Here is a 14,442-nt window from a genome sequence, read left to right as displayed (position 1 = left end):
GGCGTTGTATTTGTAAAACATTGTGGAGAATATTTGTCTTACACTTTTAGAGAAATCACTCTCATACTTGGTACACATTATTGGTGTTCTATTCATGCCTATGGTTGTGTTGGTTAAAAAATGTTGAGAATAGTTTTCTTACAGTTTTAGAGGAATCACTCTCATACTTGGTACACATATTGGTGTACTATTCATGACCTTCATGGCTATATTGTCTTGGAGTTATGAGCCCATGAATATGATATGTTTTACACTTTTGGCATTATTTTTCATAGAACGTGTGGATAAAATTGAATTAAAGTATCCGATCTACAAATAAGCTTTAGGCGGTATCATGTCATAGGTGGTTAAGTCAACTATTCCGTGTCTGGTATTCGATATCATTTGAAAGGATGTTCTCTTACCTGGAAGTGTCATACGTGGAAAACTATGAAGAGCTAAGTGTTATAACGAATAAACAACACCCGTATTTAGTGTCACAAATCCAGGGGACAAAGAAACGAGAGAGTTTGATTGTGTTTATTTTATTATTTACATTATAAGATCTCAAAAAATCCAACAGATATTACAGGTCATACAATATATAAGAACACTCGAAATTCATTAAAGTACGATTAACAAATAAAGCATTCATAGGCTGTCAAAATTATTTCCCCTTAGTCAAGTGCATTTTTAAGAATACCTTATAGGAAACACAACATATAATAATAGTATACACACGGGAAGCTCCAATATCAGAGGCATTTAACAATGTCAGACTGGACATTCATCGTAAACACTCATTGACTATCAGAATGATTGGTAGCAGACGACTACATTGTTGAAAAAGGTGTTATAGGAAACCTAATATAAAACAAAAGTATACACACAGCAGTCTTGAGTATCGGTATGAACGAATAATATCAAAAAGGACGTTAAAAGTAAACCTTAATTGACAACCAGAGTGATTGCAAGCTAACGACTACACTTTTGAAAAGGCCTAAAGGGAGAACAAAAACAACAAAGTATAAATACAGCTGTCTAGAGTCTTGGTTTGATTTTATAAATCAAACTTGACGTTCATAATAATACGTCTTCCCTACAGTGCCGTTTGCTGCTGCAGACTTTTCAAAAAGGTCAGCATCGCTTTCTGAAGTCTTGTTGAAGGGACATTTTTCTCTGCTCCAAACGGACTGAACACGTCTAACTCGAGAGTATCAGCCTCGACATCCTCCTTGTCGGAGCCGGACGAATCCGCTAGTGCGTCGATGTTCTCTGAGTCCATATAATCCGTTTCCACATTTATGTCGTCTGAGTCGAGGGCGCCATACGTTTGCATTTCGTCGACTTTGTTTGGTATTTTGAAACAGCCCCATCGTGCGTTGACTGTTTTGTCTTTTAGCTAAAGTATTTATGCTGTCTATTCATCTTCTTAAATATAGACACTTTTGAATATAACTAGAACATTAGTGGGTGAGCGTTATCATTAAGAGACACGATTACATTGACTAACACTATTAAAAATTCATACATTCACTCACATATCGAAATATAATGACGACATTATATACAAATAAATGAAAAGTCGCATTGTTTTATAGGTTGCAATAAAAAATAGATGAACCCCCCGAACAAAGTTTGATTTCAATATAACTTAACTAAGTCTCTATCGTAAATGAGTCCTGTTAAAACAATATAATTATAAGTAGCTTTTCTGGAATATTTGAGCTTATCTACCAAACCCCACACAGCGGTATTTTTCCTTCCCGTGCCGTTCTAAATGCCAGACGCAATGACACAGTTATGATCAAATTCAAGTGACACCATTCAAAAAGTCCTTCAATTTGGAATACGTTATTTTTTTAATGGAACTTTATTCATGAATTGTAAAAAAATAAGTGTAGAAACACTAAAACAAAAAGAACATACCTCAACTGTCAGGTTGACGCAGGCTGACATAGCTTTCACATTGATGTTCCTTGCAACAATGCAAAAAGTCGAGACTCCAGGGTACTTCTTACAGAAGGAGACATCCGTATTGTCTGGGGATAAAAGAAAACGATAGAGACATTTTATACAATATTAGAAGAAAAGTACTTCTCTTTGCAAATTAATCAAAGTACCAAAGCGTTTAATGATCTTGATCTGTTGTCCACGCCAAATCTTTAAGCGCTTTGAGTACCTGAATGAAGAACAACTTTTGATAATTTTATTTTTTAAAAAAGAAGTCGATTTATATCTTGAATATATTTTCTTCTTTTATTTGCATAAAAAATGTGTAGAAATTGAAAATCAATGTTAATTTATATACAAGTTGTCATCGTTCAATTAAACAAACTCTTTAAAGTCGATTTAGTTTTTGAGAGTAATAATATGATTCAAAACTGGTTCTCTCAAAACTTGCCAAACAAATAGTTCTATAATGATATTTATAATATTTCAAAAGAAGATGTTACACACTTCTTTTACAATATGAACATGTATAAATGAATTAGAGGAGGACAAATGATATCAATATATTACAAAGGCAACCAAAACTGACAACTCGGCTAGGACATTTTACAAAGTCGCTTTAATAGACATGACTCCGAAACAACCTGTTATATATTCATAACTAATAATTGACACATATGCTAGTCGCATATAAACCATGCGCAACACATGCACATGACATTCGAAACCTATGTTTTTATTGAAAGTAGGTTATTATCGAGGGCGATCGTAAACCGATCTTAGCGTTTTATCAATTTAATAATAGTTGCAAACTGAAAAATAATACAAACTAATAGCAGGGCTACGATATACTTTTGCGTATGCTATAATGATGAATATGCTACTTGTATGGTCTTTATTATCAATACATCGACGTCATGGTGACAACTGGTAATCTAGTTGTCTTATTAGTAAAAAAAAGAGTTGTCTTCACGGTTTTCATGGTAAAGACTGGTTGTATGCATGGTAAGGAGTGGTTGTCTGCATAGTAAAGATGGTTTGCATTCATGGCAGACTTGCTATTCTGTACAGTTCGATGCACATCTAAGGCAAATTAATAAGATGATATGTGCTGATGCATTCCACTTCTGAAGAAAGCTTAACTAAAATATAACATTTATTATCATACTTGTTATCTTTCCCTCGACAATTACATATCTGTTCGAAAGTAGCTCCACCTCCATCGCGTTGTGTAGGGCCTTTGCAATTACACACACTGAGAAAAGAACAAGATATAGATATTAAATCTGCTCAATATGATGGTATGGCGAAATTTTAGGAATATGCATACATAATTTTGTTATGTATTCTAACAATTGTAACAGAACATTGTTATTTGTGCTTATTAATTATATTTATACTGTATTTGCATTTTATTGCATACAAATTAGTCGAGTTTTAATGAAACTGCCAGTGTTTGAAACAATCAACAATTAATATAGCCAGTGTCAGTTTATTGAGCTATTGGGGATAATGTTAATTATTGGTGCCTATTAGCCCCATTTTTGCATTAATTGAAAGGCAGTGCTTGTGAAATAACTGAAAGAGCATTAAAGAGCATTAATTACAAAGTTATGGCAGTGTGATTTTGTTCTTTATTTCAACTGAAACCGGACGGGAAATGTTTTGTAATCGTTAAAGGTCATAAAAGCCTGTTTCTGTTGAATCATTACATGTTTGTTGTCTTCTCATTAATACATTTCAAATTAAACCAAAATAACAGGTGGTCAAGAGGGATCGTATTCATAAGCAACTGAGTGAACGTTTCAACTTAGTGGACATTTCCAAAATTTTGTCAACGATTATTTTAGAACCCTTTTTATCATATAATAATTTTTATATTCATGTATCATTTAGACAATTTTCTTGCTTATTTTCATATAGTTGATCTTCAATTTCTTAATTTGTATTAAAAGTCGTCTGCAGTTTGCGTTAAGTTGAAATCAACTTAGATCCTTTACAAATACGGCCTCTGGGGTCTTATTCAATATCATTTTAATCCGTGTCCTCCTTAGACACGCATGATTGATTCCATTCAGACTATTTACCAGTTTGTTTTACATACCAATCAAAACACTTGGAGTATAATCTTAAAATTAAGTGAAATCTAAGGCGATTATTGAATACAGCCAATGGCACGAAACTGCGACACTGTTTTAATATGTTACCTGTTTGAATATGGTTATTTTCACAAATCCTACATATTCCCTTGTGACAAATTGTGCTTCCATCAATGTTATCGTCCACGACCTTAGGGGAATCATTAAAGCCATATAAACTACTGATCGCTTTGATAGGAATATCTTCTTCACCGACTGAAACAAAAAGCATTGGCTTTTTAACGCCGCAAGCCATAAATCATGTCCATATATACATACAGTTTTATAATATAAAATCTACGTTGATTCATAGTTAATCATTGCATTATCAATATTATGGAAATGCATTGTAGTTTCCATTGTATTTCCGAATATCTAAAGCATATATAATCGATTCAGTTAATAAATGTAACATTAAATAAGCTAATGTGATTCTTGAAGAGTATAATTCGAGGCAGAAAATGTTGAAGAATTTTCACCTTCATCGACAAGATTTCTTGAACTGTTTTGCCTAGTTGAGTGTTTGTCGAACTTTACATGTATTTGCAAAGTTGGATGTCTATTGAAGTTTGTGTTCCTCAATAAATGTATATGTATGACTCGTTTAGTGTCTCATGAACTTTGCGTGCCTCATTGAATGAGCATTTTCATGTTTGTGCCTTGTTGATAGTATATTGAACGTTGGGTTCGTCTGTGTGCGCTTTGTTGAGTACCTGTTTAGAATTTTGCGTTCCTTATTGAATTATTAATGTTTAATCTTGGTTGGTTGTCCGCTGAAGTGTGTGTGCCTCGTTGAGTGTCTTTTGAACTTCGCCTGCCTCCTTGAGTGTCTTTTGAACTTTGCCTGCCTCGTTGAGTGTCTATTATGCTATTTTTGCCTCGTCTAATGTCTATTAAACTATGTGTGCCTCGTTGAGTGTTTGTTTGAACTTTGCCTGCCTCGTTGAGTGTCTATTATGCTATTTTTGCCTCGTCTAATGTCTATTAATCTATGTGTGCCTCATTGAGTGTTTGTTTGAACTTTGCCTGCCTCGTTGAGTGTTTATTATGCTATTTTTGCCTCGTCTAATGTCTATTAAACTATGGGTGCCTCGTTTAGTGTCTTTTGAACTTTGCCTGCCTCGTTGAGTGTCTATTATGCTATTTTTGCCTCGTCTAATGTCTATTAAACTATGTGTGCCTCGTTGAGTGTTTGTTTGAACTTTGCCTGCCTCGTTGAGTGTTTATAATGCTATTTTTGCCTCGTCTAATGTCTATTCAACTATGGGTGCCTCGTTTAGTGTCTTTTGAACTTTGCCTGCCTCGTTGAGTGTCTATTATGCTATTTTTGCCTCGTCTAATGTCTATTTATCTATGTGTGCCTCATTGAGTGTTTGTTTGAACTTTGCCTGCCTCGTTGAGTGTCTATTATGCTATTTTTGCCTCGTCTAATGTCTATTAAACTATGTGTGCCTCGTTGGCTTTATTTGGAACTGTATTTGACTCCTGTTGTGTATGTCAAATGAACAGTGTGTACCTAGGTGAGTGTGTTTTTTTTACTTTCTCACTTCATTCAGAGTCGAACGAATTTGGTGCCAAGTCGAGTGTCACTTAAAATGTGTGTGTCTCCTAGATTGTAAATTTTACTGCGTGTGCCTCGTGAAGTTTCGTTTCAGATTTTAGGGCCTGCTTGAGTGTCTGTTGAATTGTATGTGCCTGGTGGAGTGTCTAATGAATTGTGAGTTCCTACTTGAATGACTATTGAATAGTTTGCCAAATGTCCAGTGTGTTTTAAACTGAGCGTGCCTTGTTTATTGTCTGTTGAACTGTTTGTGCCTAGTTGAGTGTCTATTTTGCTGTATGTGCCTAGTTGAGTGTCTATTGAACTTTGAATTATTCTTTGACTGTTTATTGAACTAAGTGCTCTAAGAATGCCTATTGAATTGTCTGTGCCTCCTTGAGATTCTATTGATCTGTGTGTCCCTCATTGAGTGTCTAATAAAATAAATGTTTATCGTTGAGAGTTTTTTGTACTGTGTTTGTTTGCTTTAGTGTCTATTGACCTGTGTGTCCCTCGTTGAGTGTTTATCGAACTGTGTTGGCCTCGTTGAGTGTCTATTAATCTGTGTGTCCCTCGCTGAGTGTATATTGAACTGCGTGGTCCTTGCTGAGTGTCTATTAAACTAAGTGTGCCTCGTTGAGTGTATATTGAACTTTGTGTGCTTGTGACTCTAAGGTCTGTTCTAGTATCTCATATTTAGAATCTGAATAGAAACAAAATGTAACTTACCGATGCGATCTAGAAAGTTCTTTTTCGGGATGGTGAAACAGCCAATTGAATTGCTGTATGTCGTTTCGTTTATCTTTCAGAGAAAAGGTTTTTAATTTGGGTCATATTATTCTTAATATATAAATATAAGTGGCAGAGAACGAATAAAAGGGTCTTAATGCAAATAAAGCTTAATAGTTGATTGTCACAGTATGTTACAGTATATATTTTGACTTATCAATATGCATTGAGATCTGATCGATAATAACTGACACTAGAGGACAATAACAAGGTAGCCCTGAAACATTTCCGTCGAAAAATGATCCATTGGGCCCATACTGTGATTAATAGATAACCCTCAGACTTTCCTTCAAATAAGCGATAAATAGATAGCCCTCAGACTGGCTTTCAAATAAGCGATAAATAGGTAACCCTCAGATTGTCCTTCAAATAAGCGATAAATAGGTAACCCTCAGACTGGCCTTCAAATAAGCGATAAATAGGTAACCCTCAGACTGTCCTTCAAATAAGCGATAAATAGGTAACCCTCAGACTGTCCTTCAAATAAGCGATAAATAGATAACCCTCAGACTGGCCTTCAAATAAGGGATATATAGGTAACCCTCAGACTGTCCTTCAAATAAGCGATAAATAGATAACCCTCAGACTGTCCTTCAAATAAGCGATAAATAGGTAACCCTCAGACTGTCCTTCAAATAAGCGATAAATAGATAACCCTCAGACTGGCCTTCAAATAAGCGATTAAAATGTTACCCTCAGACTGGACTTCAAATAAGCGATAAATATGTAACCCTCAGACTGTCCGTCAAATTAGTGCTAAATAAGTAACTCTCAGACTGGCCATCAAATTAGCGATTAATAGGTAACCCTCAGACTGTCCTTTAAATAAGCGTTAAATAGGTAACCCTCAGACTGGCCTTCAAATAAGCGATAAATAAGTAACCCTCAGACTGGCCTTCAAATAAGCGTTAAATAGGTAACCCTCAGACTGGCCTTCAAATAAGGTATAAATAGGTAACCCTCAAACTGGCCTTCAAATAAGCGATAAATAGGTAACTCTCAGTAACCCTCAGACTGGCCTTCAAATAAGCGATAAATAGGTAACCCTCAGACTGTCCTTCAAATAAGCGATAAATAGGTAACCCTCAGACTGGCCTTCAAATAAGCGAACTGTTTTAATTGAAATAGCACAATGATATATATAAGAAAAAGTTTTTTGTTTATCGTCTTTGTATAACAATGGCATAAATCAATTCATCTTTAAAGATATTTTGGCCTTACCTTAACAGAAACATCGAGGCAAGAGTGCAGTTTTGCGATGTCCACATCTTTCGGGATAATACATATTTCCTCTACGTTAGGTATGGGATTCTTACGAGAACAAATGGACCGAGTTCCAGGTCCTGAACAAATAAACAACCCATTATGATGAGGCAAAAGTCCCTTTATGTTACCTATATTTAAGGGTTTTAAGGAGGTTCTGGTAAACAATAAGGGGATACGAGATGAACAGAAACTAAATATGGGCAGATTAAGGTTCGCTCACAGATGTTTTACTACAATATCAAGTACTCAAATAGCATTTTGTTTTTATTATATACCCATCATAAATCCACACGCAATACATATCGCAAATAACGGTAGTCCATATTCCACTCCAGTGCAATACGGCCGTATTCCACTCTTGTGACGTCACGTCATAACAAGTATCGTTGCGCGATGTTAAAATGACGTCATAAAACAAAATAGTGCGTCGTTAAAACGACATCTATTATGAAAACATGTGGCTTTTAAGTGATCTCACCAGTAATGTGTATAATACAAGTGTTATTAGTACTGCGTTTTGATCCGGAATGTCGTATTCGACTCTCGTGGATTTTTGCACGCCTCTGGTTAATAAACAACACCCGGTATACGTTATATGTTGATTAACATATCACGAACACATAATATTAAACAGTAGGCAAATGACACTCCTTTAATGTTGAATAAACTTCACATGACTTTGCTAGTATCTTTTATAATATATCCATAGCAATCATACTATGCTAAATAATCTACCCATGAAAATCAGTTTATGCTTAATAATCTACCCATGAAAATCAGTTTATGCTTAATAATCTACCCATGAAAATCAGTTTATGCTGAATAATCTACCCATGCTAATAGCATTAATATGCAAAATAAACTACCAATGAAAATCTTTATAGTCATCACATGACAGTTGAATCATGGTAAATGGTTACACGTGGCAGTCGTACTATTTCAAATGAATTACAGATATCAATACTGTAGAACTAAATTAATGCTAAATAAACTGCGTTCTATTTCAAAAATAATAAACGTCACGATCCTATCATGTTGAATAATTTATGTAAATCATATTATGTTGCAAGATCTGCAATGGCACATACAAGAAGTACAAAACTGACCAAAGTAATACAGGTATGTCAAGCAATCTACACATGGCAATCCTGTTATGTTAAATGATTAAAAGGTTGAACGTACTAGTACTTCTAAGTGAATACACACGTTACATTGACAGCTAGTCGTATAGGTCATTTGCGAGTGTTGTTATCGTACCGTTGAACTTTAACCTGTGTGGAATAGGTCACAAAGTTTGCATATGTTCTGGAAATCGATTACACAATTCAAACGGTTTTAAAGTACGCATATCGTGATGACGCAGCACTCAAAGAGTAGTTCTTATGTGCACGTACATATATACAAGTAGCGTTCCGCAACATACCTCTTTGCTTTCATATCTAAATATCTTACCTGTTATATCCCCTTCTACCAACGACTTGTCATTCAAGGTCAGCTTTATATGTATTTTCCCGCCCTTATCAGTTGCCACAATGCAAACTAAAATGTTATAGTACAATTCATATTTAAAACTGAGTCCAAAAACAACATCAAGAGATGTTTGTAAAATATGTATATTTACAAATGAGTAAAAAATAAAAATAAACAAGAAATGTTTGTAAAACATGTATGTCCCCACCCCATTGGATGTATATGGGGTAACTTAAAGTCATGATAAAAATCCCTTCAAAGTTGAAGAAAGATTGTATTTTTTGACCAGTTCTATGTTGAAAAAGGCGATGATCAGTTCTTATTCCCAGTAAACATGTATGCGTCGTCCTAACAGTAGATAATTAGTTAAATAAATCGTACGTCCTCCGTTTTCTTTGCTATATTTTTACTTTCAAAATGTTGGACTAGATTATTAATAACCTACAAGCAAGTTGTCTAATTACATTGAACCCAGTTTGCGTTTGTCTCGACGCAAACTACCGATTAGTCTGCATGTGTTATTATGTATTAGCTTATTCAACATGTTTTACAAGAAACAAGAGCTTACCCGTGTCTGTTTTTCTGGAACTACCACATAGCTTACACTCCCCTTTCTTACATATGAAACTAGGACCTGTAAAATAAAAGCAAAATATACCACATGGAATTAAGAAATTTATGATGGTTGACCTCGAAGTTCGTGGAATAGTAACATGAAATAACAATAGTTCTGGAAAATGGGAAATAAGTGTTGGTGTATTTTATTAAACGCTTCATGTGGATTTCAGGTTCCCATGACAACACGACTATTTGAACTTGTCTCAAGTAAAATCTTCATAATATTTAAGCGCCATTCTTACGACTAATCGATTGATCATTATCGTCTTTAAATCAAATAGAAACCGTTGAATTCATGGTTTTGATTATATTCTTATACTTATTTCTTCGCCTTAAAATATCTCATAAATGACCATAACAGGCTTACCTTGAGTATCCGTCGTTATCTGAACAGATTCCTTTTCAAACTTCAGTGTGGCGGCCTGAGAAACCTGAACGAATATGGCAAGCAACCAGAAGGTGAAGATTCTCGACATTGTTGCAGATTTACCAAGCTGTTGATAACCTCAAACCTTATAATCAGTTAAAACCGCGAATGTCATTCAATAAACAGGCTCTGATCAGTTGTATATTGAGTATCTGTTTTATACTCTCATGGCTGAGTACCAGTTTCGATCCAACAATGATCTTTCTACTTAAGATATACTTTCCGTGATTCAGCTTTGTTAAGTGGTGGTTAAATTGTTCTGGCCAATACAATGGTTATTGTGGAGTACATGGAATTTGTTCACTTTAAAACTCATGCAAGTATTGCAAATGGTTTACACGCATATATTAGAAATCAATCTTGGCGATCTACTGAATATAGAGATGGCGTACTTCGGAAAGGTAGATTACAGAACAAGAGCACGTTTACTTGCATGTTCAGCATAACTTGTCTATAAGGAAACCTGAATATAACCACTCTCTCTTTAAACCGACAATGTTATAAAGTCCAATCAATTTGTTAACAGTACCTTCATTGGAGCTTTTACACAGTGTTTATGATACTAATCATGTAATTGGGATGCTTATGATGAGGAAAGATTGTAATAACAAAATCAGTTATCTATTGATACATCTTCTATATTGCTTAACATTAAAACATTTGTATAATATTGAAAGAAACCCGTTGGCTCGAACTCGCTTGGCTCGAATTCCTAGTTGGCTCGAACTGTATGTAAAGGACCGATTTCTTTATATTGAAGGTAAGCATTCCTGCTTGGCTTGCTTTTGCCGAAGCTCGAGGTATTTTCGCCGTTCTCTGGGATTTCGAACCAACGGGGTTCGATTGTACTGAAAGGATCATTTTGTGCCCACTTGGCAGTGCTGCTTGTCTGCAATTCATACAAAAACACTAGTTCAGTGCTGGATTTATTGGTACATCTCGCATAAATTCATAAACATCTGGTAACAACACAACAGCATTTTATAATATAACCACGATTATAGTACAATAGTGCATTGTTCAGTATGTTATACTGTGAAAGTGATCTCCAACAAAATCAACTAATTCCAACTTTCGTGGTCGGTATAGTCAAAAGTTACATAGCTATTGTAACATTTACATTTGCCTGGCATGTTGAGAATAGGAAACTTGCCGTTCATATTATATAACATGCAAGGGGTATTGCGTCTTTTATATTTCAACATGACGTTCACACTAGCATTAGACCAATGCCACATATGAAGTAGCAATAACAAACGTATGTTGCAGAACACCATTTCGTTATCAATAAATACTCAATTGCAGAAAATTAAACAACGTTGAATGATGATGAATACTTTAATATGTAAATATAAGGATAATTGCATGTTTTTTTTCTCCATTTGTTCACGTTGTCAAGTACGCACTAGGGCATGTGAACACATTTCCCGGTGATTGTCCAAACACTCATACACGTTTAGATATAAGCGATTACAAAGTATCTTTTCTTCATAAAAAGATTGAATCAGTAAGTGGAGTCAAGTAGTACTAATTGTCAACTTCAATGAAACAATGACCATGCCACTCATACGTTTGTAGCTGATGGGTTTCGATTGTTTCTATAAAGGATCTTCACAAGGAGATTTCCATGTTTCTAAAAAATCCGTTTTTTATAAGTGGTCAAATGACTTCTCGCGCCTAATTATAGTCAGTATTAGAAGTGTACAACATGATTGATAGAATAGCAAATGAAAACTAATATAAGTTTTGACAACAATTTATATAATGTTTTCTACAGGTCGCGATAAGTATAGTTTTTTTGGTTTTGTCGTTCGTATCTTGGCTTAAGCCTTTTAAAGTCACCCCTTTCGCCTAACCCCGTTTATCCGGGTTATTGCACCTGTGCCCTAAGTGACCCCATCTGCCAAACCCCGTTTATCCGGGGTATTGCACCTGTGCCCTAAGTGACCCCATCCGCCAAACCCCGTTTATCCGGGGTATTGCACCTCTGCCCTAAGTGACCCCCTCCGCAAAACCCCGTTTATCCGGGGTATTGCACCTGTGCACTAAGTGAACCCTTCCACCAAACCCAGTTTATCAGGGGTATTGCACATGTGCTCTAAGTGAACCCTTCCACCAAACCCAGTTCATCCGGGGTATTGCACCTGTGCCTTAAGTGACCCCTTCCGCCAAACCCCGTTTATCCGGGATATTGCACCTGTGCCGTAAGTGACTCTTCCGCCAAACCCCGTTCATCCGGGGTATTGCACCTGTGCCGTAAGTGAAACCTTCCGCCAAACCCCGTTCATCCGGGGTATTGCACCTGTGCCGTAAGTGAACCTTCCACAAAACCCAGTTTATCAGGGGTATTGCACCTGTGCTCTAAGTGAATCCTTTCACCAAACCCCGTTTATCCGGGGTATTGCACCTGTGCACTTAGTGAACCCTTCCACCAAACCCAGTTTATCCGGGGTATTGCACCTATGCTCTAAGTGAACCCTTCCGTCAAACCTCGTTCATCCGGGGTATTGCACCTGTGCCCTAAGTGACCCCTTCCGCAAAACCCCGTTCATCCGGGGTATTGCAGCTGTGCCCTAAGTCACCCCTTTGTCCAAACCCCGTTTATCCGGGTTATTGCACCCGTGCCATAAGTGACCCCTTCCGCAAAACCCCGTTTATCCGGGGTATTGCACCCGTGCCCTAAGTGACCCCTTCCGCCAAACCCCATTTATCCAGGGTATTGCACCTGTGCACTAAGTGAACCCTTCCACCAAACCCTGTTTATCCGGGGTATTGCACCTGTGCACTAAGTGAACCCTTCCACCAAACCCTGTTTATCCGGGGTATTGCACCTGTGCACTAAGTGAACCTTCCACCAAATCCAGTTTATTCGGGGTATTGCACCTGTGCCCTTAGTGACCCCTTTGGCCAAACCCCGTTTATCTGGGGTATTGCACCTGTGCACTAAGTGAACCCTTCCACCAAACCCCGTTTATCCGGGGTATTGCACCCGTGCCCTAAGTGACCCCTTCCGCCAAACCCCGTTTATCCGGGGTATTGCACCTGTGCACTTAGTGAACCCTTCCACCAAATCCAGTTTATCAGGGGTATTGCACCTGTGCCCTAAGTGAACCCTTCCGCCAAACCCCGATTATCCAGGGTATTGCACATATGCCCTAAGTCACTCTTTCCGCCAAACCCCGTTCATCCGGGGGTATTGCACCTGTGCCCTAAGTGACCCCTTCCGCAAAACCCCGATTATCCGGGGTATTGCACATATGCCCTAAGTCACCCCTTCTGCCAAACCCCATTCATCCGGGTTAATGCACCTGTGCCCTAAGTGACCCCTTCCGCCAAACCCCGATTATCCGGGGTATTGCACATATGCCCTAAGTCACCCCTTCTGCCAAACCCCGTTCATCCGGGGTATTGCACCTGTGCCCTAAGTGACCCCTTCCGCCAAACCCCGATTATCCGGGGTATTGCACATATGCCCTAAGTCACCCCTTCTGCCAAACCCCGTTCATCCGGGGTAATGCACCTGTGCCCTAATTGACCCCTTCCGCCAAAACCCGTTTATTCGGGGAATTGCATCTGTGCCCTAAGTGACCCCTTTGTCCAAACCCCGTTTAACCGGGGTATTGCATCTGTGCACTTAGTGACCCCTTCCACCAAACCCCGTTTATCCGGGGTATTGCACCCGTGCCCTAAGTGACCCCTTCCGCCAAACCCCGTTTATCCGGGGTATTGCATCTGTGCTCTAAGTGACCCCTTCCGCCAAACCCCTTTTATCCGGGTTATTGCACCCGTGCCATAAGTGACCCCTTCCTCCAAACCCCGTTTATCCGGGGTATTGCACCTGTGCACTTAGTGAACCCTTCCACCAAACCCAGTTTATCAGGGGTATTGCACCTGTGCCCTAAGTGAACCCTTCCGCCAAACCCCGATTATCCAGGGTATTGCACATATGCCCTAAGTCACCCCTTCCGCCAAACCCCGTTTATCCGGGGGTATTGCACCTGTGCCCTAAGTGACCCCTTCCGCAAAACCCCGATTATCCGGGGTATTGCACATATGCCCTAAGTCACCCCTTCTGCCAAACCCCGTTCATCCGGGTTAATGCACCTGTGCCCTAAGTGACTCCTTCCGCCAAACCCCGATTATCCGGGGTATTGCACATATGCCCTAAGTCACCCCTTCTGCCAAACCCCGTTCATCCGGGTTAATGCATCTGTGCCCTAAGTGACCCCTTCCGCCAAACCCCGATTATCCGGGGTATTGCA

General features: G+C 38.1%; 1 protein-coding gene across 2 annotated transcripts; it reads right to left on the bottom strand.

Annotated features, from left to right (window-relative positions):
• Window positions 1–504: 504 nt before the first annotated feature.
• LOC128222290 (uncharacterized) lies at window positions 505–10,330 on the bottom strand. Of its 2 annotated transcripts, none has more exons than XM_052931257.1 (9): window positions 10,121–10,325; window positions 9,704–9,769; window positions 9,118–9,204; window positions 7,621–7,742; window positions 6,340–6,412; window positions 4,140–4,286; window positions 3,101–3,187; window positions 1,909–2,021; window positions 505–1,381 (listed from the first exon to the last, which is right to left on the bottom strand). In XM_052931257.1, the coding sequence occupies exons 1-9, from the start codon at window positions 10,227–10,229 to the stop codon at window positions 1,079–1,081; spliced, it is 1,107 nt and encodes a 368-aa protein (XP_052787217.1). In that variant the 5' UTR covers window positions 10,230–10,325; the 3' UTR covers window positions 505–1,078. The 2 variants fall into 2 exon arrangements, with proteins under 2 accessions (XP_052787217.1, XP_052787218.1); XM_052931258.1 differs by having other exon boundaries at window positions 1,275–1,410; window positions 10,121–10,330.
• Window positions 10,331–14,442: the final 4,112 nt, after the last annotated feature.

This window comes from Mya arenaria, chromosome 16, assembly GCF_026914265.1.
Source record: "Mya arenaria isolate MELC-2E11 chromosome 16, ASM2691426v1".
Lineage (NCBI taxonomy): Eukaryota > Metazoa > Mollusca > Bivalvia > Myida > Myidae > Mya > Mya arenaria.
Note: the sequence above shows the minus strand (reverse complement) of the source record. Positions and strands in the feature narration are given on the sequence as shown.

Coding starts and splice junctions, on each gene's coding strand:
- LOC128222290 (XM_052931257.1), bottom strand. CDS start 10,229: ATGTCGAGAATCTTCACCTTCTGGTTGCTTGCCATATTCGTTCAGGTT. Junction 9,770..10,120: donor GATAACGACGGATACTCAAG/GTAAGCCTGTTA, acceptor TTTATTTTACAG/GTCCTAGTTTCATATGTAAG. Junction 4,287..6,339: donor GAACTTTCTAGATCGCATCG/GTAAGTTACATT, acceptor TTTTTGTTTCAG/TCGGTGAAGAAGATATTCCT.